Raw genomic sequence first — 21,371 nt, 5'->3', positions numbered from 1 at the left:
ATCAATATTTTCTAAATTCAAAAAGAGAACTAGGGTACTGTCTATGGCATAGCGTGTAGAAAGTTATGAGGTCTGAGTTCTGGTTTTTATACAAGGAAGTAGTTGTGTGATCCTGAGCAGTTCACAGAACCTCTTTTTTGTCCAACCTTCTCATCTGTTAAGTGGGACAAGATACATCAGAGTACTTTGAATACCAGTCCAATACTATAATAATGGAAGAATTTATAAGGGGCAAAGGAGAACACAGACTGCAGCTTTAACAAGTTTACTGAAGAGAAGGGGATGGCAGGGAAGGCTTGATGAGAGATGCAGTGTTTCCCAATTTTAGCAGAAATTAAAACTAATTAGTTGAATTCAGCATGAGGGAAGAAGTGAAAATAAAAACACCTGTTGAACATCTGTAACATTCTAGGCACTTTAGAATGTTTTCTGTCAATGAATGACTGTGAAAGCACTGTGAGTACTGATTTTGAGGTTACAAATAAAGTACAGCAAACAAGCAAATTAGCAAATATGGAAATCTGTGACTAATTATTAGCAACTCTGTGTGTGTGTGTCTGTGTGAGGCATATAGTTAAACATTCAAATATATGCACATACATATTTGCATAAGCACAGAAATGTCTGAAAGAATAACATCCTATCTTTGGGGAATCATAGTGGGAAGGAGTAAAAAAGGAGTAGTTTTCCTTATTTTATATATTCCTGGCTTTATTATTTTTTTCTAAATAACAACAAACATGTATTCTTTATAACAAATAAAAGACTTACCAAGGCTAGAAAAGGACCCAACGAAAGAGCAGAAACTAGGAAAACAATCAGTCCCAGGGAAATAAGACGGAGAAAACTGAAGCTGTTCCATCGGATGGACCCATCTACAGAAAAGGAACATTATCGTTAACCAGGAGCATGGAAAGCCGTAACTTATACAATATGCCCAAACTAGAAGTATCCCATGATAGTACACCAATCTTTATGATGTGGCAAGAGCAGAGAAAAATCAGAATGGGTAAAGGGTTTATAGGATCAATAGCTGAGAGATACCCGTTGTGCCTCATAAAACTCTCTCACAAAGCAAGCCACCAAGTCAAGGTAAAATAAAATAAAGCAAAAATAAAATAAAACGATCACTAAAACTTGCCTGGTTTATTTGCAGTGAAACAGTAAGATCGCAGTAAATATACACCGTAAGCTGGTGCTACGTAGAGGTAGATGTGCTTGAAATGTAGGAGAACAGCAAAGAGAAATGCTCCTTCCATATGCCTTTTCTAGGAGATTTAAAAGGTAAATAATTCAAAATTCAGGGTAGACTAAACACAATAATGTAGTATCCTGGATTGGATTCTGGAACAGAAAAAGGATGTTAGTGGAAAAACTGGTGAAATCTGAGTGTACCAAGGTCGGTTTCTTAGTCTTGATGAATGTACCATAAGATGGTAACATTAGGGGAAAATGAGTGAGGGGTACAGGAACTCTATTATCTTTGCAACTTTCCTGTAAAGCTAAAATTATTTTAAAAAATAAAGTTTATTAAAAAATAAAAACACTGGAGACTGGTTGCACAACAGTGTGAATATACTTACCATTACTGAACTGTACATTTTAAAATGCTTAAGATAAATGGGTGAGGGGAGGAAAGAAATAGGTGAGGGAGACTAAGAGATTAAGTACAAACTTCCAGTTGCAAAATAAGTGAGTCATGGGTATGAAATGTACAGTGTGGGAAATTCAATAACTATATTGTCATATCTTAGTATGGTGACAGATTGTAACTAGACTTATGTGGTGATCATTTTGAAATGGATAGAAATATTGAATCACTATGTTGTGTAACAACTAGCAGAAACAAACAAACTCTAAGAAAATGAGATCAGATTTGTAGTTACCAAAGGTGGGGAATGGGGGAGGGAGAACTGAATGAAGGCAGTCAAAAGGTACAAACTTCCAGCTATAAGATAAACAAGTACTAGGGATGTAATATATAACATGATAAATATAAATAACACTACTGTATGTTACATATGAAAGTTGTTAACAGAGCAAATCCTAAGAGTTTTCATCAAATTTTTTTTCTATTTCTTTAATTTTGTATCTTTATGAGATGACAGATGTTCACTAAACTTACTGTGATAATCATTTCATGACGTATGTAAGTAAATCATTATGCTGTGCACCTTAAACTGTATGTCAGTGCTGTATGTCAATTATATCTCGATAAAACTGGAAGAAAAAAATGGTTTAAGATGTTAAGTTTTATCTTATATGTATTTTACCATATTGAAAAAAACACATGGTTTTGAAGATATACAGGCATATGTCGTTTTATTGCGATTTGCTTCATTGCGCTTCACAGATACTGTGTGTTTTACAAACTGAAGGTTTGTGGCAGCCCTGCATTGAGCAAGTCTATTGGCGCCACTTTTCCAACAGCGTTTGCTCACTTCCTGTCTCCGTGCTATATTTTGGTAATTCTTGCAATATTTCAAACTTTTTCATTATCACTATGCTTGTTATGGTGATCTGTGATCAGTGATCTTTGAGGTTACTACTACAACTCACTGAAGGCTCAGATGATGGTTAGCATTTTTTAGTAATAAAGTATTTTTAAATTAAGGTATGTATATTTTTTTAGACAATGCTATTGCACACTTAACAGACTACAGTATAGTGTAAACATAACTTTTATATACACTGGGAAACCAAAAAATTCACATGACTAGTTTTATTGCAACATTTGCTTTATCGTGGTGGTCTGGAACTGAACCCACAATATTTCTGAGGTCTGCCTGTATTTGGAAATACTTAACAAATGAAATATGATGTCTGGGATGTGTTTCAAAATAATCCTCTGTGTGTGTGTGTTTATATCACTGTACTATTTTCTCCATTTTTGTATATAATTTAAATTTTCTATAATAAAAAGGTTTAAATGTAATATAAGGAGAACAGAGGCAAGTGATTCCAGCCAGCTTTTATACTGAGCCTAGTCGGTTTATAAATTCATTATTTCAACAAATATTTATTAAGTACTAAGTTTGATGCTGAAGTACAAGATACATCATCATAACAACACACTACAAATTCTCCTTAAGGAACCTAGGGAAGTTAATTACCTTCACCCTCTAATAGTTATACAATAGCTGGAGTTGATTTCCAGAGAGGATCTGGGAATGAGAGTACCAATGATTACACATAAAGCTATGCTAACAAAGAATCACTTAAATCTTATATTACATATTAGGTAACATAAACTACAATCAGGCTGAAGGCACCAAGTGTTGTGCCAATAGTACCAGATCTAACAAACTTCCTAGGAGAATTAAAGGCATTCTGATTTAGGAAAAAAAAAAACCACCTCCAAACTGAGTTGACTATAACTAAAGAAGTCTACATTCTACCTACCTCACAGGAATTCTGGAAGGATCAAATGAGATAATGGTCCTGGGGTCCTGGGGTTTGGAAGGATCAAATGAGACACTGCCAAAGGGAACATGAAAGGCCAAGTTCCTCCTTTCACTGTCTCATAAGGTGTGGTCTAGAATAGATGCGTTAGGAATGATAAGGCAAAAACAATGGGATGCTTCCAAATCTCTCCACCGGTTTTATTATTTATTTAAGATTCAGAGAAAGTCTAGCTGGTCTATAGCTAAAGTTTAGTTCATTTGTTCAACAACCATCCAACATTCATTCATTGAACACCAATTATGATCCACGTATAATGTGGCTTTTTATGGTTAAAAGAAAAAAACTTATCCACACATTTATAGTTGCCAAAGAACTTTAAAATAGATTATTGAATTTGATCTTTCCAAAGTCCCTGTGAGGTAGGTGGCCCCATCTTATAAACAGAATGTATCAAGGGTAAATTTTATTTTATGGATGAGAAAACTGAGGCTGAGGGGGTTGATGGTTGCCTTGGGTTAATGGTTCCCAAACCTGATGGCGTATCAAAATTCCCTGGAGATTCCTAAAACCCAATCCCAGAGATTCTGATTCAGTGTACAGAGGAGTGTCCCAGAAATCTGAATTATCCTCCTCTATGAAAGGAGGAAACATTTAACAACTTCACAGAATAGTTACAAGGTTTACTCAATAATATATTACATATAACATACCCAATCTGAAGCAGCCAGTGCTTTTGAATAACCCCTGTCTGAGTCACACAGCTTAGTAGGGTTATTCAGGATTTCAACTCAGGTCTTCTGGTTCCAAATTCCATACTTTCCATTACACTATGCTACATGCTGCTGACAGTTAAGGCCCCACCATCACAGTTACTACATAGTATAAACTGCTGAAGATTTCATTCCTGGATAAATGGTCCCAACCAAATATAGAAACTCAAGTTTATTTTAGGCCTGCCACACTCTAACAAGTTTTTAGAGTATAATTTTCTCATCTGTAAAATGGAGGAAAGTATTATTAAAAGAGAAGATGGAATTTGTGAGAAATACTCAATAAAAGTGTCTATAGCACTTGGCAACTCAAAACAGTTGGTCAAATAAACTTACCTATCACCTTTACAAGCTAAAAACCAAACTAATATAATTAGCCTATTTCGTGTTTACCTGAAATAATCGTGCAATAGAGAGTAGCATTAATCCAGATAAAAAACCATTGTACTGGAAATGAATATCTGGACTTAGGTCAAGGAAAGAAAACAGAGGATGCCAATTTCACAATGAACTGTGCCAGCAGACTAAGTATAAAAATTGCAAATGCTTCCGTTATAGGTAAATTAAAGACAAAAATATTACTACCAGTTTGGACTTTTCATAAAAGTGTTTTCTATAAACAGCCAAATCCTGGACAAACTTTTAAATTAAAATTTATGTTTAAGAAGAAAACCAGGAAACTTTCCCAAATTTTCTGTACCTTAAACAGCCAGCAACTAAAGGAGTTTTTTGTTTTGTTTTGCTTTTTAGAATCAGGGATAAGAAAGGAAGGGACCTAACAGCTACTGAAGGCCACTGCATGTAGCATTCCATTGTTTACAGTACACATACAGTGAACCTGTGAGGTAGTTAGAGCTCAGAGCATTAATCCACTCATGGCCTAACACTACTTGAATTTCATAACTGAGATTCAAGACCAGGTCAGACTTAAACCGAAGTCTCGGTGTTTTCTTCCACACCTGGCTACCTCTATGAAAACGGTAGAAATTCGGCTTCTATCATTCGGATTTTAGTTACATTCAGGAACCACCCCCACCCCACCCCCGCTTTTTCTTTTAAGATTTTTTTGATGTGGACCATTTTTAAAGTCTTTGTTGAATTTGTTACAATATTGCTTCTGTTTTATGTTTGGGTTTTATGGCCACAAGGCATGTGGGGTCTCAGCTCCCCGATCAGAGATCAAACCTGCACCCCCTGCATTGGAAGGCGAAGTCTTAACCACTGGACTGCCAGGGAAGTCCCCCATTCAGACCCTTTGGATTTAAGAACTTTGCCTATTAATATGTCATAAGTCAAGATGGCAGAAGAGCATGAAGGCCTGTCTGTTTCCATATGGACACTGTGATAACGCCGTTTCCTATAAAAGGTATTTAGAATAATGTGTTATAAACTATTTAAGATATGTGTATTAGATTAATCTAAAGACAGTTACCAAGTCCCAGTATATTGCTTTACTGGCAGTTTAACTGGTTCTTGCACGTCACCACTAACTCTTCAGGGACAAAGTGCTCTAACAATCAGAGTCTGATGAAGTTGGGCAGAGACCACAGTTTGGGGAACTGACCAACCCACCCCACATCCACTTTCAAAAGCAGCTCACATTTCAGAATCACCATTACAGAAAGAATTAATCTTATACTTAGTATATATCAAATAAGTAAGGGAACAGTACATAAAACGTCAAGGATACGGTCTACAATTAACAACCCGAAGTTCCACAGCAGTAATACTGATAGAATGAACTTTGGCTTCTCTGTAAGTTCTCTGCCTGCTTTTTTCCCATCAATGCATTTACAGCACCTATATTGGAACATGAGGAAAGAATCAGAAACAAATTTAATCTTCATTAGAACACCATAATACTTCTACAGAGTACACTCTGATATACTCCGATGTGTTTGATTAGCCATTCCTGATAAAGTATCCATGCCATTCTTTTTTTTTAATGTGGAACTATTTTATTTTGAAAATGATGATTAAAAAGTGACACTGAGGCTGAATAGCAGTCAGAAAACCCAGGTTTATATCAACCCAAATATGAAGAAAAAAAAAGGAAGAAAGAGATGGAGGAATGAAGGAGAGAAAGGATGAAGGAAATGAAGCTAGTATTTATGGAGTACTCAGTGCACACTAGATGCTTTCATTCAGAGTATTAAATTTACTTCTCAAGGACCATGGGAGGTTTTTTTTAAAAAAGGAGGAAAGGGACTCCAAGAGAATTTCTTGTAGTCCTTCAATATGACTGCACCCAAAACACAGCTCTAATGTTGCCAATTATTAATAGGGAGGAAAAAGAAAGGTGATGGAGTCCAGTTCTGGTGATGCTGACAATTTTCCAATTAAGGTGCCCTTAGGTGTCACCTCTCCCAAGAAATTCCAGTGGGTTGGAAAAATTTTAGTTGCTTCCCTGTCAGTTTATTAGATTAGACACAGGGATTGGGGTGTCCATGCCATTCTTGACTGTTTAAAAAGGTGGTAGCAGAAAGAAAGGCCTCAGGGCCAGTTCCACGTCTCTTTCTCAGCTATGCTGATTTGAAACAAAAGTCTTCATTTTTTCTTTTTTTTGAAAACAAAGTCTTCATTTAATAAAGCAAACAAACAATAAAACCATCCACCAAAAACCCAAATGTAAGGATTTTGAAAATTGAGAGGGCACACACTATTTTAGTCCTTAAAACTAAAAAATGCAGACCAGAATGATATAGCACTCCAAATTATATATTACGATACGAGCCAAGTTAAGAATAGACCTGTGAAGACTTCCCTGGTGGTGCAGTGGTTAAGAATCTGCCTGCCAATGCAGGGGACACAGGTTCAATCCCTGGTCCAGGAAGATCCCACATGCCGTGGAGCAACTAAGGCTGTGTGCCACAACTACTGAGCCCATGTGCCACAACTACTGAAGCCCACGTGCTCTAGGGCCCACGTGCTGCAACTACTGAAGCCTGCGCGCCTAGAGCCCATGTACCACGACAAAAGGAGTCACTGCAATGAGAAGCCTGTGCACCGCAACGAAGAGTAGCCCCCTATCGCAGCAACTAGAGAAAGTCTGTGTGCAGCAACAAAGACCCAACGCAGCCAAAAATAAATAAATTAAAAATATATATATATTAAAAAAAGAAAAAAAGAATAGACCTGTGATAGTTTGGGAGAGGGTGGTGGAGGGAATTGAAAAAAAAAAAAAAATAGAGCCACAAACCTGCAGCTCTTGATTGCCCAAATAATTTTAAAAACTCCTATGAAAAAATGTTTGTTATTTAAAGGTAGAGATATTAAGTGACAATACCAGGTGACAAAACAGTATGATCCCATTTTTATTTTATAAAAATTAAATTCAGATACACGAAAGAGGCTGAAATAATATGCACCAAAATGTTGATAGGGACAGCTGTAAGTGCAGGAGTATGGGTCATTTTTACTTTGTGTGTATGTATAATTGCTTTCTGTTTTCCAAAATTTTGACAATGAAAAGGATGTATTATTCTATAAAAAGATTTTTTAAAAATGTGTTTCATTTGAATATCAGCAAATTCTAAAACCAAAGAAATCTAAAACCAAAAGAAGACATAATAAAGATGCAACTAAGGGGCTTCCCTGGTGGCGCAGTGGTTGAGAGTCTGCCTGCCGATGCAGGGGACACGGGTTCGTGCCCCGGTCCGGAAAGATCCCACATGCTGCGGAGCGGCTGGGCCCGTGAGCCATGGCCGCTGGGCCTGCGCGTCCGGAGCCTGTGCTCCGCAGCGGGAGAGGCCACAGCAGTGAGAGGCCCGCGTACCGCAAAAAAAAAAGAAAAAAAAAAAAAGATGCAATTAAATAGGGGTTAGCAAAAGGTGTCCTGCTTTTCCTCCATGGAGCCTCAGTTTCCTCATAAATAGAGATAGTAACCTTACAGGGTAATTGAGAAAATTAAGTAAGTTACTAATCTATACAAAGTGCCTTGTTTCAGATTTTTATCTTACTTAACTATTCCCTCTACATTGTAGATGGAAATGAATTCTACTCCCTCTCTCTGCCTGTATACACTTTCCCTGAGAGTGTGAATTTAAACATTTTGAGTTAAAAGGAGTACATTTACATATCACCTTCCCTTTCAACTCTTGCCAGGTCATAAAGAGAATGAAGGTCAGGGTGCCAAACAGCAGTTATTCCACGAAAATGAGCAGGGGTTAAAACATCCCCAAGGGAGTCTTTACTGAATGGGGCAAGAGTTCAGTCTAGAAGGCCTCACAAACAGAAATGATCTATTTATGGCAAAGGTCACTGAATGGACACCAGTTATTGCTCTGTCACAATCACACCAGCAGGCTTAAGTCTTAGGACAGAATAGAAACCAACATCAACTGGGAAATCACTACTTGGAAGTCACTGTGCACAATATTCTACGTACGTGTACTCACCTACTTAAAAGTAACTTATAAGTAAAATATGCGAAACATAAAAATATAAACATAACTTAAAATTAGTGAAGAGTCTTCATGAAGGAAAGAATCCAGAGACTACAGCTGAAAGCACTCAGTAAGATTTCTTGAGTTTACTACAATGGAAACTCCATTGGTGGTTAGCATTATGCATATGTATGCATGAGTGTGCTGTGCTGTATGTAGGTATGTGTATCCCAAAGAACAGGGTAGGTCATGGTAGCCTCTGGTAGTCTGCTACAAGGAAGGAAAGAGAAGCATGTAGAGCCACTTGGGGCAGGAGAAACGGTCCTGGAACTCACTTGGGACTACTTTTCACAACATTCACAATCTCTTGTTCTACCTCTAACTTGTAACCCCACCTTAGCCCCCATTTTCTTCCACAAGATTCAGTTAGACTGCTTGCTGTAATTACTCATTGTGAAGTTTGAAACACAACCATTTTGGACTGTTCTAGCATTTGCTATTATATGAACTTTGTTTGCCCCAAATGAGGAACAATGCTATAATATTTCCTCAACACCTTCCACAGGAAATGACATTCTCAGACTTACTCATGGACAGCATACACAAAGAGTGTATCTGTAAAGATGACGGAAAATCTCTGGAAGAGTAAGGTCCTTGAGCTGCAGTAATTCAGATTACGGACATTCAGCATCTCTTGATCAAAATATTTGGCAACATGTGACAGGGCATACTCAAACCATGCAAAAAAGGGGGGGTAATCCAAGGTCCACTCTGAAGTTGCCTGTGGTAAAAATTGAAGATAGAACATATCCTAAGTAACTGAATAAATAAAGAAGGTGCAAAGGTTGGAAATTTTCATTCTCTCATCTTTAAAAACACACATGATGAAATTATACTTAAAATATGCCATAAATAGAAAATTTTCTGTTAAGTCTGAGCAGAACACCAAAACATGTTTCCTAAGTTATTTAATACAGTCTTCAATTTCCTTAGAGTCAACTATACTTCACAAGAAGTTAATTTGAAAACTTTTAATAATAAACTTGGTTATGACATGGTTCTACTCATCTAAATATAAAAAGGGAGCTAAGGCATAACGAATGATTTACTAGCTTGAGTTCAAGATCTGTCCCAGAGATTCAATTTCCCTGTCTGTAAAATGAGATATTGTGAGGACTAAATAAGTTAATACATATGAAATACGTTTATAAACGAAAAAATGCTACACTGATGCTACTTATCTTTTGTTCCACTAGGTCATGAAATCCTTGAGAGCAGAAACCACTCTGTCATTTCTGTATCCTGAGCATTTAGTAAGTTCCTGATATATTATATAATCAATAGTTAAATGAATGAATGGTCACTAATGATTAAATGAAAATATAGATCATATGAAAAACATAAACTTTATATAAAAATATAAAGCATATAAACTTTATGATGCTATATTTTGTTGTTTTATTTCAGTTTCTGCATTCATACAAGGATGACAGTACCTAGTTCATGGGTTATTAAATTTTACATATAGGGCTTCCCTGGCGGCGCAGTGGTTGGGAAGCCGCCTGCCAATGCAGGGGACAGGGTTCGGGCCCTGGTCCGGGAGGATCGCACATGCCGCGGAGCAACTAAGCCCGTGCGCCACGGCTGCTGAGCCTGTGCTCTAGAGCCTGTGAGCCACGAATACCGAGCCTGAGTGCCACAACTACTCGAGCCCGCGTGCCTAGAGCCCGTGCTCCGCAGCAGGAGAGGCCGCAGGAGAGGCCACTGCGATGAGAAGCCCGCGCACCACAGTGAAGAGTAGCCCCCTATTCCCACAACTGGAGAAAGCCTGTGCGCAGCAACGAAGACCCAGTGCAGCCAAAAATAAATAAATATTAAAAAAAAATTTTTACATATATCTATATATATACACACAGTATTGAACCAGATATAAACTAAGTATCAGTAAAAAGTGTTAATTGTTATCATTTAAAACATTATTACTATCCTCATAGCATGTCCCTAAAACTAAACCTGACCTTGCACCTAGAAGAGCTGAGACAGTAATAATCTCCCTACTCTGCATTTGTTGCTCTTTTCAATGGAAAACTCCTCTCCTTCTGGAAGTGCACTAAGGGTTCACTAGGTACTAACTGAGTGCCCACAGGGACTACTATTTAGGGTCTCTCTATAGTATAAAATGAGGCAAGGGAGACTCAAACTACTTATTAGCTCTTTGTTCATGATAAGGATGAATGAAAACTTTAGGTCTCAATAAGAAGTAGCCTATTTACTCCCCCTGCAGGTATAAAATGCAAAGGCCAACCCAGAGGCTCTCTGTCTAGGGCACTCAGGCTATGAACCCCCCATTAAATTTTCCTTTATGAAAAGTTCCTTCTCTAATCCCAAATCTTCAATGTGGGGTGATGAGCCACTGAACTATGGAAAGAAAAATTAGAAATTCTATTTTTTACTCTTATCCTTCTTAATTTCTATTTTTAAAAGTATATTAATAGGGCTTTGCCTTTATAATTTATAAAGACGTCTTGGGTAGTGAATGCTCAAAAATGATTTCTGGCTAGGGAACATATTTTTTAAAAAGTTTTGAAATTACTGGTCCATATAATTTCAAGAAATTCAACATGAATCTAGACTTTATTAACATCTGTGGTTTCCAGCCACAGTTTCTATGTCAGAGCTCACTCTACCCTTAAAGAGCCATTTATTTTATTGGAAGTCTAAAAGATTTTCCTACTTTATTTTATTGACATATTTATTACTTTAAATAAAATGGGGAACAGAAAGCATGAAAAGAGTTGGGAGAAGGAACAGGTGCTGCCTGAGATGGTCATTTATCCAAAACAAAATGTCCCTGTCCTTCCCTTGCCATCCCCAACCCCACACCACTCAGGCACCCTCTGTTATGTTGGTCCTTCTCCCCAAAAAGACTTCCTAAACCTAGCCCAGAAGGCCCTCCTGACATCAGGGATTTCCAGCTGGGGCCATCATCTTACCTAAACAGCTTTTGGGAAGCCAGGAAAGTGATTAGCTAACATTTCCTCCCAAGTGAAGAGTTCTGTCACTTGTATGTGGTTGAGCTGGGGCTCAAATCTGGGTCTCCGACTCCAAATCCATTAGCTCGGGAAGCTACCACAACAGAGCTGTTTCTTCAAGTACAAAAACATCCAACCTCATTTTTACATATGAAGAGGTAAAAATTAATAAACAGAAACCTCAATTAAGATAGAATCAGAAGGCCAGAAGGGGGAGGTATCAGGTCCTAGGAGGACAGCAGAGCCCAAAAGCAAGAGGAAAGTCTCTTCTTTCCTGCAAAGAGCTCAGACTGTCACAACTCAGCCAATGAAAAGCCATGGACTCTGTTTACTCTAGCCCTCCCAACTTCCTTTTTCCCTCTTTGAAAGAATTCTCCTTCCCTCGCTATGCACTACGCAGGGACTAGCACATGACTCGCTATGGTTGCAGACCCTGAATTGCTATTTTCTGCTGAACCTGAATAAACCCATTTTTGCTGGAGAAATAACTGGCAGTCTACTTGTTTTAGGTCAACAAAGATTCAAAACAATTGTGTTCATTCCACAAATATTTATTATGGGTCTTTTTAATGTCTTTCCCAACCAATCGACCAATCAATTTAATTTGAGGCCAGAACAGAAAGGTAGGCTAGAAGTCAAAGCTAAGAAGGGCTCTACAAAGCAATCCACTGCTCACATGTCCACTCTCCTTAGTATGGCAGAAAGACCTTCCAGACCTGAGGCATGTGCCTCTCCAGCCTTATATCCTACTGTGAACCTCGCACTTGAGTTTTTGTTGATTTCTTTTGTTGTTATTTCTTTTGTTGTTATTGCTGAGGAGGGCAGGAAGAACAAAGAATTTTACCATTACTAGAATCTCTTTTACATAAACCTCTTCTATCTAAAACAAGCCAATAACAGGAGACAGCTCTGGCCTAAATACAGTTTTAGGAGTACTAAGTAACAGGTAGTAGTGAAAGTTATAGGACTAAATGAGAGAACAGCCAGAAAGAATTATAGAATTAAAAGAAAAAGGGCAGCAACTAACACAACAATGTAAAGCAATTATACTCCAATAAAGATGTTAAAAAGAAAAAAGAAAAAGGGACCACAAAGAGAGGCAGAGGGAACCAGCTTTTGAAAGAGGTTGTAGATGAAGAAGAGTTAGCAAAGGAGACTAAGAAGGGATAGTCAGAGAGCAGGGAGGAAATGGTGAGACAGGAGACTGCCTTTTCATTTACAGGATGAAGGTCATTATATTAATAATGCTAAGTATTAATAACCTTTAATAATATTTAATGAGCACATTTGTTCTAAGTACTACGCTAAGTACACCACATACATGATATTCATTTCATCCTAATAATTACTTATTATCATTTAATAGCTGGGGATATGGAGGCTTTGAGAGGTCAAGTAATTTGCCCACAGTTGCCCAGCATAGGTATTAAGTGGCAGAGCTGAAAGTCAAACCTAGGCAGTCTGAAATCACAGCCCAACCTCTGGACAACTAGGCCACACAAAAAGTTTCCTCACTGGTATGCATAGATACATGCAAATGGAAATACTTCACACTAAAGAAACTACTTAAAGTTCCTTAGCATTCTTATGAAATACTTGTAGTGTTGTTCTGTGAGAAGGAACTTGGTCAATTAGGTCAATTGTTCTCAAGCTTTTTCAGTGCAAAGGACTATTCTGACCTGACCAAAACCCCCCAAAAGCAACAACAAACTCACAGAAAACTTTACAGCTTGTCTTAAAAAAATCTTCCTGACAGCAGAGTGCTGTTTTTGATCAAGTCATTTTTGAGCTGATGTCTGTTTTCCATGAAGTATCCTATGCAAGTTAGTAACTCATACCAGAAATAAAAATACAGACATGGTTTTTCTAATAATAGAATAGAATGGTTTGTATATTACCAGACACCTACACATCACATTTGATTATTCCTGTCCTCATAAATCACAAAATGTTAGGGAGAGACAGGATCTTAGAAATAATTCATTCCAAATCCTCATATGCCAGATGAGAAACCAAGGCTCAGAGAGATGAAATGTATTTTCTATGCTGATGCAGAGCCAGGTCTTGAATACAGTTTTCCCTCTTTCCCAATCCAATGTTCTTTCAAAAAGCATGTGGCAAATATTATAATTTCCCATGTATAATTTGGGAAACTCATTTTGAAGTAAAGGGGTTCCCTAATAGTTCCAGAGGGCAGAACTGAATGAAACTGACTCCTCCTAAAACCAAGTTCCCTTGCAGAGTTTATGATTAACCTCTCTATCCAAAATGTTATTCCCTTTCTTGTCCCATCATGTTCTCCTCAGGAATTGAGGAGTGTCAAAGAAAAGTGGGGACTGAAACCGAGTAAGACCCTGCGGGGCCTACCCAGGTATAAGACCCTTCCTGTCCCCCACTTCTTGTTTGGCCTTCCAAAGAGCAAACTCAAGTAGTTAATGATTAGAACAATAGAGTCACAGGACTCCTAGTTCCTCCTGAATGAATATAGACAACAATTGGACTCATATCTTTGAGTTGTTCTGAAGAAACTAAGACCCCTGCATAGTGGAGGATGGTGACTATATGCTGACCACAAGCACATAGACCCCAGACTAGAACCAGAAGGTTGATGATTAAGATTCCCAAAACAAGGACTTCCCTGGTGGCGCAGTGGTTGAGAATCCGTCTGCCAATGTAGGGGACACAGGTTTGATCCCTGGTCTGGGAACATCTCTGTGCGCCTGTGCGCCACACTACTGAGCCTGTGCTCTAGAGCCCGCGAGCCACAACTACTGAGCCAGCACACCACAACTACTGAAGCCCACGCGCCTACAGCCCGTGCTCCGTGACAAGAGAAACCACCGCAACGAGAAAGCCCGCGCACAGCAACGAACACCCAAAGCAGCCAAAAAAAAAAAAAGATTCCCAAAACATCACCCTATGACCATACCACCAACCAATTAGAAAAATGTCCATGCGCTGATCATGCACCCTGAGACCCTCACCCCTACTGTGGCCTTTAAAAACCCTTGCCGGAAAGCCATTGGCAAGTTCACAGTCATCAGCGATGGCAGCTACCACCTGATGGTGAGCTGGTGAGCCCTGAGGGAACTCAGAAGGGAAAGAATACCTGCCACCTAGCAGTCATCAGACTGCAGCCACTCGCTACTGTGAGCCCTGAGGAAACTCAGGATGTGAACATACAGGATACTGGCCCCAGATAGCTGAGGTGCATATCGAAGGAATGATTTCAGTGAGCCCAGACTCTTGCATCTTCCCATATATAGAAAAGCGCTAAATTCCTTAACTTGACATATCTGGTTTCTTTAATTAACAGTAATCTTTTGATGTTCCCGACTACCTGCCCTTTGTTGCAAAACTCCTATATATTCTGGCTCCTCCCTCACCCCCTCGGAGCAGTTTCTCAGAGCTATCTGAAATGCTGTCTCCCAGGCTGCAGTCTTCATTTTGCCCCAAATAAAACTTAACTCACAACTCTGACGTTGTGCATTTTTTAAGCCAACAAGGTCTTTTGAGAACTAGATGCCTGTTCTCTTTGCCTGGCGCCCTGCAATAAACGCTGTATTTTCCTTCACAATAACCCAGGATCAGTAGATCTGCTTTGTGCGTGCCAGGCAAGGGGACCGAAGTTCGGTTCGGTAACATGAGTAAAGACTATAATTTATTTATTTATTTATTTTTGCGGTACGCGGGCCTCTCACTGTCGTGGCCTCTCCCGTTGCAGAACACAGGCTCCGGACGCGCAGGCTCAGCGGCCATGCCTCACGGTCCCAGCCACTCCGCGGCATGTGGGATCTTCCCGGACCGGTGCACGAACCCGCGTCCCCTGCATCGGCAGGCAGACTCTCAACCACTGCGCCACCAGGGAAGCCCAAGACTATAATTTTAATAAAGATTTATTCAACCTATGATCACAGGGAAAACTGTTTGAATATCAATAATACTTACATGATTTCACACATCATCTTAAAAAAAAACCCAAAAAGGTGAAAATTAAAACTTACCTCATAATACCACTGTGATATTGGCAAACTGTGGGTGATAGCAAGCCAGTTTCGGTGCACTTCAAAATCTGTGGAATGGCTACTCAAAACAATCAGATGAAGAAAATGAGATTTCATAACATTTATCAATCTCACATTTCTAAAATTAGGCTTTTAAATGGACCAACATCCCCTACATAGTCACAGCTCACTATCCTATAAAGACACAAATAGGTATTTTACATATTTCTGAAACACCTCATTTACCTAGAGGCCAGACCTCCTTCTGGAAAAGGTGGGGAACCTATTCAGTAAGATGTTGTGGAAAAACCCAAACGAACTTTTTGGCCAACCCAACACTAAGTGAAAAGAGTCTCTGAGTCATCTAAAGCAGTGGTCCCCAACCTTTTTGGCACCAGGGACTGGTTTGGTGGAAAACAATTTTTCCACAGAGTGGGCAGGGTGGGGGGATGGTGTTGGGATGATTCAAGCACATTATATTTATTGTGCACTTTCCTTCTATTATTATTACATTGTAATATATAATGAAATAATTATTCAAATCACCATAATGCAGAATCAGTGGGAGTCCTGAGCTTGTTTTCCTGCAACTCGATGGTCCCATCTGGGGGTGATGGGAGACAGTGACAGCCAAAGTTTGTTGCTTATGTCTGGTCTACTCCATAAGATGCAGCTTAATTGTCACTTGCCACTCACTGACAGGGTTTTTTGTTTTTTTTTTTAAAATAAATTTATTTTTATTTATTTATTTTTGGATGCACTGGGTCTTCGTTGCTGTGTGCGGGCTTTCTCTAGTTATGGCGAGCAGGGATTGCTCAGCAGTTGTGGCGCAGGGGCTTAGCTGCTCCGCAGCATATGGGATCTTCCCGGGCCAGGGCTCGAACCCGTGTCCCCTGCATTGGCAGGCAAATTCGTAACCACTGCGCCACTAGGGAAGTCCCACTGACAGGGTTTTGATATGACTCTGCAAGCAATTGATTTATTATGGTCTCTGTGCAGTCAAATCTCTCTGCTAATGATAATCTGTATTTGCAGACACTTCCCAGCGCTAGCATCACCGCCTCAGCTCCACGTCACATTATCAGGCATTTGATTCTCATAAGGAGCACACAACTTGGATCCCTCGCATGCGCAGTTCACAGTAGGGTTTGCGTTCCTATGAGAGTATAATGCTGCCGCTGATCTGACAGGAGGCGGGGCTCAGGCAGTAAGGCGAGCAATGGGGAGCGTCAGGTAATTGTCCGTGGCCTGGGGGTTGGGGACCCCTGATCTAAAGGGCTGACCAAAAGCCCATACATTTTCTTAAGGGAGGCTCTCAGGCTACTGCTCAGAGGTGACTTATTCTTGTTCACAAACAATTCTAATAAGATTCATTATCTGGCAAAGGCCTCACACAGAAGCTGGATCTTCAAGAATGAGCAGGAGTTCATCAGACAGAAAAGGTGGGAAAAGGCCCCTGCCCTGCCTTTCTTATGTCTCCAAATTCTGTTTACTGGTCCCCCTCTCACTATATATAAATATATCCAAGTATGTCCCCTATATATAGGGGAGGAAAATTATTTGCCCTTCAACCCTTCCAGGTTCTGTGGCTGGTCTAAGAATTAAATTGACCTAAGACAGAATAACAGGAGGAAAAAAAAGACAATTTAAATTACATACATATGTACAGGAGCCCCAAAAGATATAAGATGAGACTCAAAAGGTGGCCAGGTGATTGAGCCTTATCTACCATCATGAGAGCTAAGGAGAGGGGTAGGGGTCTGGGGCTTCAAAGAGGGGGGAAGGCAACTCTTGGGAAGGTGAGAAGAGAATGTTTGGCAAGCAAAGGTTGCTCTGCCTTGAAGCTAAGTCTCTCAGATGAAAAAGTGATCTCTGGTAATAGTTACTTTCCAGGTACAGGCCTCCTTTCTAATGTAAATTTCCCTCGAAAGTAACTTTTACTGTTTTCAGAGCTTCTCCTATGTCTGCAGTTCCTCAAGATAATAAGTCCCGAAAAATCCTTACACCAAAGAGGCATATTTTGGGGTGGCATATTCTGGTGCCCTTCACTCCTCTTTAGCAGGACTTTATTTTTCTGTTTATTACTCTGCTTTACTTCCCCTCCACATCTTACCTGATATGTGGATGGGCTCAATACATTCTTGTTGAATTAACCACTCACCAAAGTCAACAATGAGTTCCACAGCAAAACCTGATTTACCTTTTCTAGTGTTTTACACAACATTTCCACTGTGACAACTCTCTCGTGAGTTTCTTAGCCAACCCCTTCCATGTCTCTTTCATGGCTTCCCATTCCAGTACTCATCAAGCAAATGCTGATGTTCTTTCAGGTTCGGTTCTTGGTCTTCTTCTTATGCAGTTTACTCTGCTCTGCACAATCTCATTCACATTTATTGCTTCCACTAAGAACTGTGTGATGATGACTCCCGAATCACAGTATACAACCTTGGTCTCTTTCCTGAGTTCTAGAAGAGAGACATCTCCAACTTCCTGCTGACAGCGTCACCTGAATTTCCTACAGATTTCTCAAAATCACAATTCACAGCTGATCTGATGACCCAGCAATTACATTTCTAGGTATACACTTGTAGGGGAGCAAAATATGGCAATGCAAAATGTGTCTTTTTGGCATGAGGACTGATTTAAGCTGATTATTTTTAAGAGACAGAAGACTCAGGAAGTCTTTCTTTTTACCTCCCTCTTAGCTGCCTAAAGAATTTATATAGGGGCTTCCCTGGTGGCGCAGTGGTTGAGAGTCTGCCTGCCTATGCAGGGGACGCGGGTTCGTGCCCTGGTCCGGGAAGATCCCACATGCCGCGGAGCGGCTGGGCCCGTGAGCCATGGCCGCTGAGCCTGCGCGTCCGGAGCCTGTGCTCCGCAGCGGGAGAGGCCACAGCAGTGAGAGGCCCGCGTACCGCAAAAAAAAAAAAAAAAAAAAAAAAGAAAAAGAATTTATATAAAGGGCTTGTTCCCAGAAAAGAGCTATAACCCCTGATATCTGCAAAGAATATGGGCTACGTGTGGTGAGGGAAACTCACCAGAACCTAGAGATCACAGTCCACTCTTATCTCTTCATGGCCCAGCAAACATATATGTGAATTGCCTTTCTCCCCTTTGAAGTCCCAAACTACTACCCCCAACATCCTCTTTTGTCTTTAGCTGAAGATGGTATTTAAGTTGAGGGGCTTCAGCCATTTTGGTGAGTTACTCCATTTTCCCGAGTCTCTCCCATGTACATGTTATTAAACTTTTGTTTGATGATTTTCTCCTGTTCATCTGTCTCATGTCAATTGAACTCTTAGACCAGCCAGAACCTGGCTAGAAAGGTAGAGAAAATTGTCTTCCTCCCCAATAGAGGGAGGAAGTTTCTTCCTCAACAGAAACACATACATATGTTCTAGAAAAGACATGTACTGGGTCTATCTTCAGGCCTACAATTATATGTCAGAGACCTTTCCCGACACTCAATCTAAAGTAAGTCCCCCTTGTTAGCTGCCTTATAGGATCCCATTCTTTCCTTTCATAACACTTAAGACAGCATTGTTATGTAATTACATATTTGTGTTGATTTATTTCTGGGACTGGTATCTTCACTAAACTACACCCTTTATAGGGTTAGGGATCATATCCATTTTGTCTTCCCCTCTAGTAGCTTGCCACAGTACCTGGTTCATAATAAAGCAGTTAGTAAACATTTTGGTAAATACTTTTGCATTTATCCTGTAGCTTCCCTCTCACATCCCAGGGGTTTCCTGTTTGAGAAGCAGAGCATTAACTACAACTACATACATTCTTAATCCTGGATCAACAGCAGTATTCAAGGTAACAACCCTGAAGACACATTTCTAGGCTGAAGTAACTAAAGCAAGGAACATCACCTTATATCGACGGATTAAAAAAAAAATCCCTTTCATTCTGATTTGAAAGGAATTTCCTACATTTTAGAAGGATTTTTCCAATTTGCTTTTAAAAGAGAAAGATGTTTCTTATTTGTTTTCAGTTCTGCAGAAAGTTCAACTGACCAACGCCTTCTTTTCCCAAGTCCCTGTAAGTCATTTTGCTGAACCTACATATACACTTCATTGCTTATATACACATCAGTATGGATTTACCTATACATACAGCTCTTCCATACCCAACGAAAGGTCACCAAGAACTTGAACCAAAGGATACCAATAAACCAAACACTAAACTGGGAAGGGAGCAAAGGAATGAGGGGAAAAGTCAAGGGAGAGGAAATAGGAAGGATGAACAGATGTGGAAGCCAATATTAATAATATTAATAAATACAGAGTACCCATTGTATACACATTACCACTGAGTGGTAGTTTCCTAATGGGATCCCATGCTTTCAGTCTTGGGTCTGCATCCATTTGTCGCACAGCAGTCTAACCCTGTGTGACCTGACTACTGCCTACCTCATCCTGTGTCACTCTCCTCCTCCCTTACTGCTCTTCAGCCACAATGCTCACTTTCTGTTCCTGGAATGCTCTGAGTTCTTTGCTACCACAGGGCCTTTACACTCACTCTTTCCTATGCCTGAACTACTTTTCACATTGCTTATTTGTTTTCATCCTTCAGCTTTCAACTCAAACATCACTTCCTAAAAGAGGACAGTAAAGCCTTGCCCGGTAGCCACTCTCTACCTCTTTTACAGACCTCATCGCAATCTGAAACTTTACTGTTTGTCTATCTGGCCCCACCAACTTCCCCAGAAATGTCTTTCTCAAATGCCTCTCCAGGACTTAGAACAGTGCCTAGCACAGGAGGCAGCTGATAAATACTATACTGGCTGAATGAATGTTGGAGGTGGGTGTTGTTTATCTGCATGTTAAGGAAAAGGACCTTAAGCTCAGAAACATTAAAGTCAGACAGTGCCAGCCCTGACCCCAGCCATCAGGGCTATGATCTAGTGGACAGGTGAAATAACACTCAAAAGGCGGAGTGGGAAGCATAGCAAAGGGGTAGCAGCGACCGCATGACTTCAAGTTCCCTTTCCTCCTCTCACCCAGGAGCATCCACGCTTCTCTCTCCCGCCCTGACCGACCGCGGGGCCTCCCCGCCCAGCCCCGGGCAGTGCGGGTCCCTTACTAGGTGGGGATGAGAAGGCATTTGAGAAGAGTCACCCCGAGCGCCAAAGCCGAAAACCAATTGCCACCACCTGTCGCAACTCCGAGCGCCGCCATTGCTACGGCGCCACCCGCTGTCAATCAACTTGACCCGCCTCCGCGCTCCCGCGCATGCGGAGAACACCCTCTGAGGCGGCACCCGTGAGCTGCGCGCATGCGCTCAGCCGCTCAGCTGCTCGGCCAGCGGAAAGCCAGGGATGGACCGTTTAAACTTCCCGCTCCGGGTTCTTTCCCCGCTCCGCCTCAGTCTCCGCCAGGGAGGGCTACCCCGAGTCTGCGCGGTTTGTACGGCGACAAGTTTCACGTGCTACTTTCTGCTTTGGTTCAAATAGTTGCTGGGCGTCTGCTCTGGGTGTTGATTTTGCCTATTGTTGGGGTACCTGGTGAGAGAAAACTTTTTTTCCTGGAGACGTTCACATATTAATGGAGGAGACAGAATTATAATCCCAGAGTAACAGTAGATAAAAGTACCTGAGGATACTGGAGGCGCCTAATCCCGACACCTGGAGTATTAGCTCCAGGCAGAGAATGGGCTGGGCAAAGGTACAGATGGGAAAACATTCTGCGCTTCTAGAACTCTGAGCTGGGCTCTGGGAAAGTACCTGCCTGAGGGGAGCCCACTGTGGAGGCAGGCTAGAGCCTAGTG

At 40.5% G+C, this 21,371-nt stretch overlaps 1 protein-coding gene across 4 annotated transcripts in view; it reads right to left on the bottom strand.

Annotated features, from left to right (window-relative positions):
* The window catches only part of ALG8 (ALG8 alpha-1,3-glucosyltransferase), a 28,885-nt gene extending 8,099 nt beyond the window's left edge, over positions 1 to 20,786 (bottom strand). For 3 of the 4 annotated variants that reach the window (XM_082845768.1, XM_082845769.1, XM_082845770.1), the window contains exons 1-7: positions 20,688 to 20,786; positions 15,597 to 15,675; positions 9,148 to 9,341; positions 5,866 to 5,975; positions 4,569 to 4,636; positions 1,142 to 1,268; positions 772 to 875 (exon numbers count right to left, since the gene is read on the bottom strand). In XM_082845768.1, coding sequence (XP_082701894.1) covers positions 772 to 875; positions 1,142 to 1,268; positions 4,569 to 4,636; positions 5,866 to 5,975; positions 9,148 to 9,341; positions 15,597 to 15,675; positions 20,688 to 20,782 — 777 coding nt within the window. In that variant the 5' untranslated portion in view covers positions 20,783 to 20,786. The remainder of the gene's footprint in view (positions 1 to 771; positions 876 to 1,141; positions 1,269 to 4,568; positions 4,637 to 5,865; positions 5,976 to 9,147; positions 9,342 to 15,596; positions 15,676 to 20,687) is intronic. The other variant, XM_082845771.1, reaches the window with a different exon arrangement.
* Between the last annotated feature and the right edge of the window lie 585 nt (positions 20,787 to 21,371).

This window comes from Leucopleurus acutus, assembly GCF_964270905.1.
Source record: "Leucopleurus acutus genome assembly, chromosome: 8".
NCBI classification, from domain to species: Eukaryota; Metazoa; Chordata; class Mammalia; order Artiodactyla; family Delphinidae; genus Leucopleurus; species Leucopleurus acutus.
The sequence above is the reverse complement of the archived record's forward strand: the minus strand, read 5'-3'. Positions and strand labels throughout refer to the sequence as shown.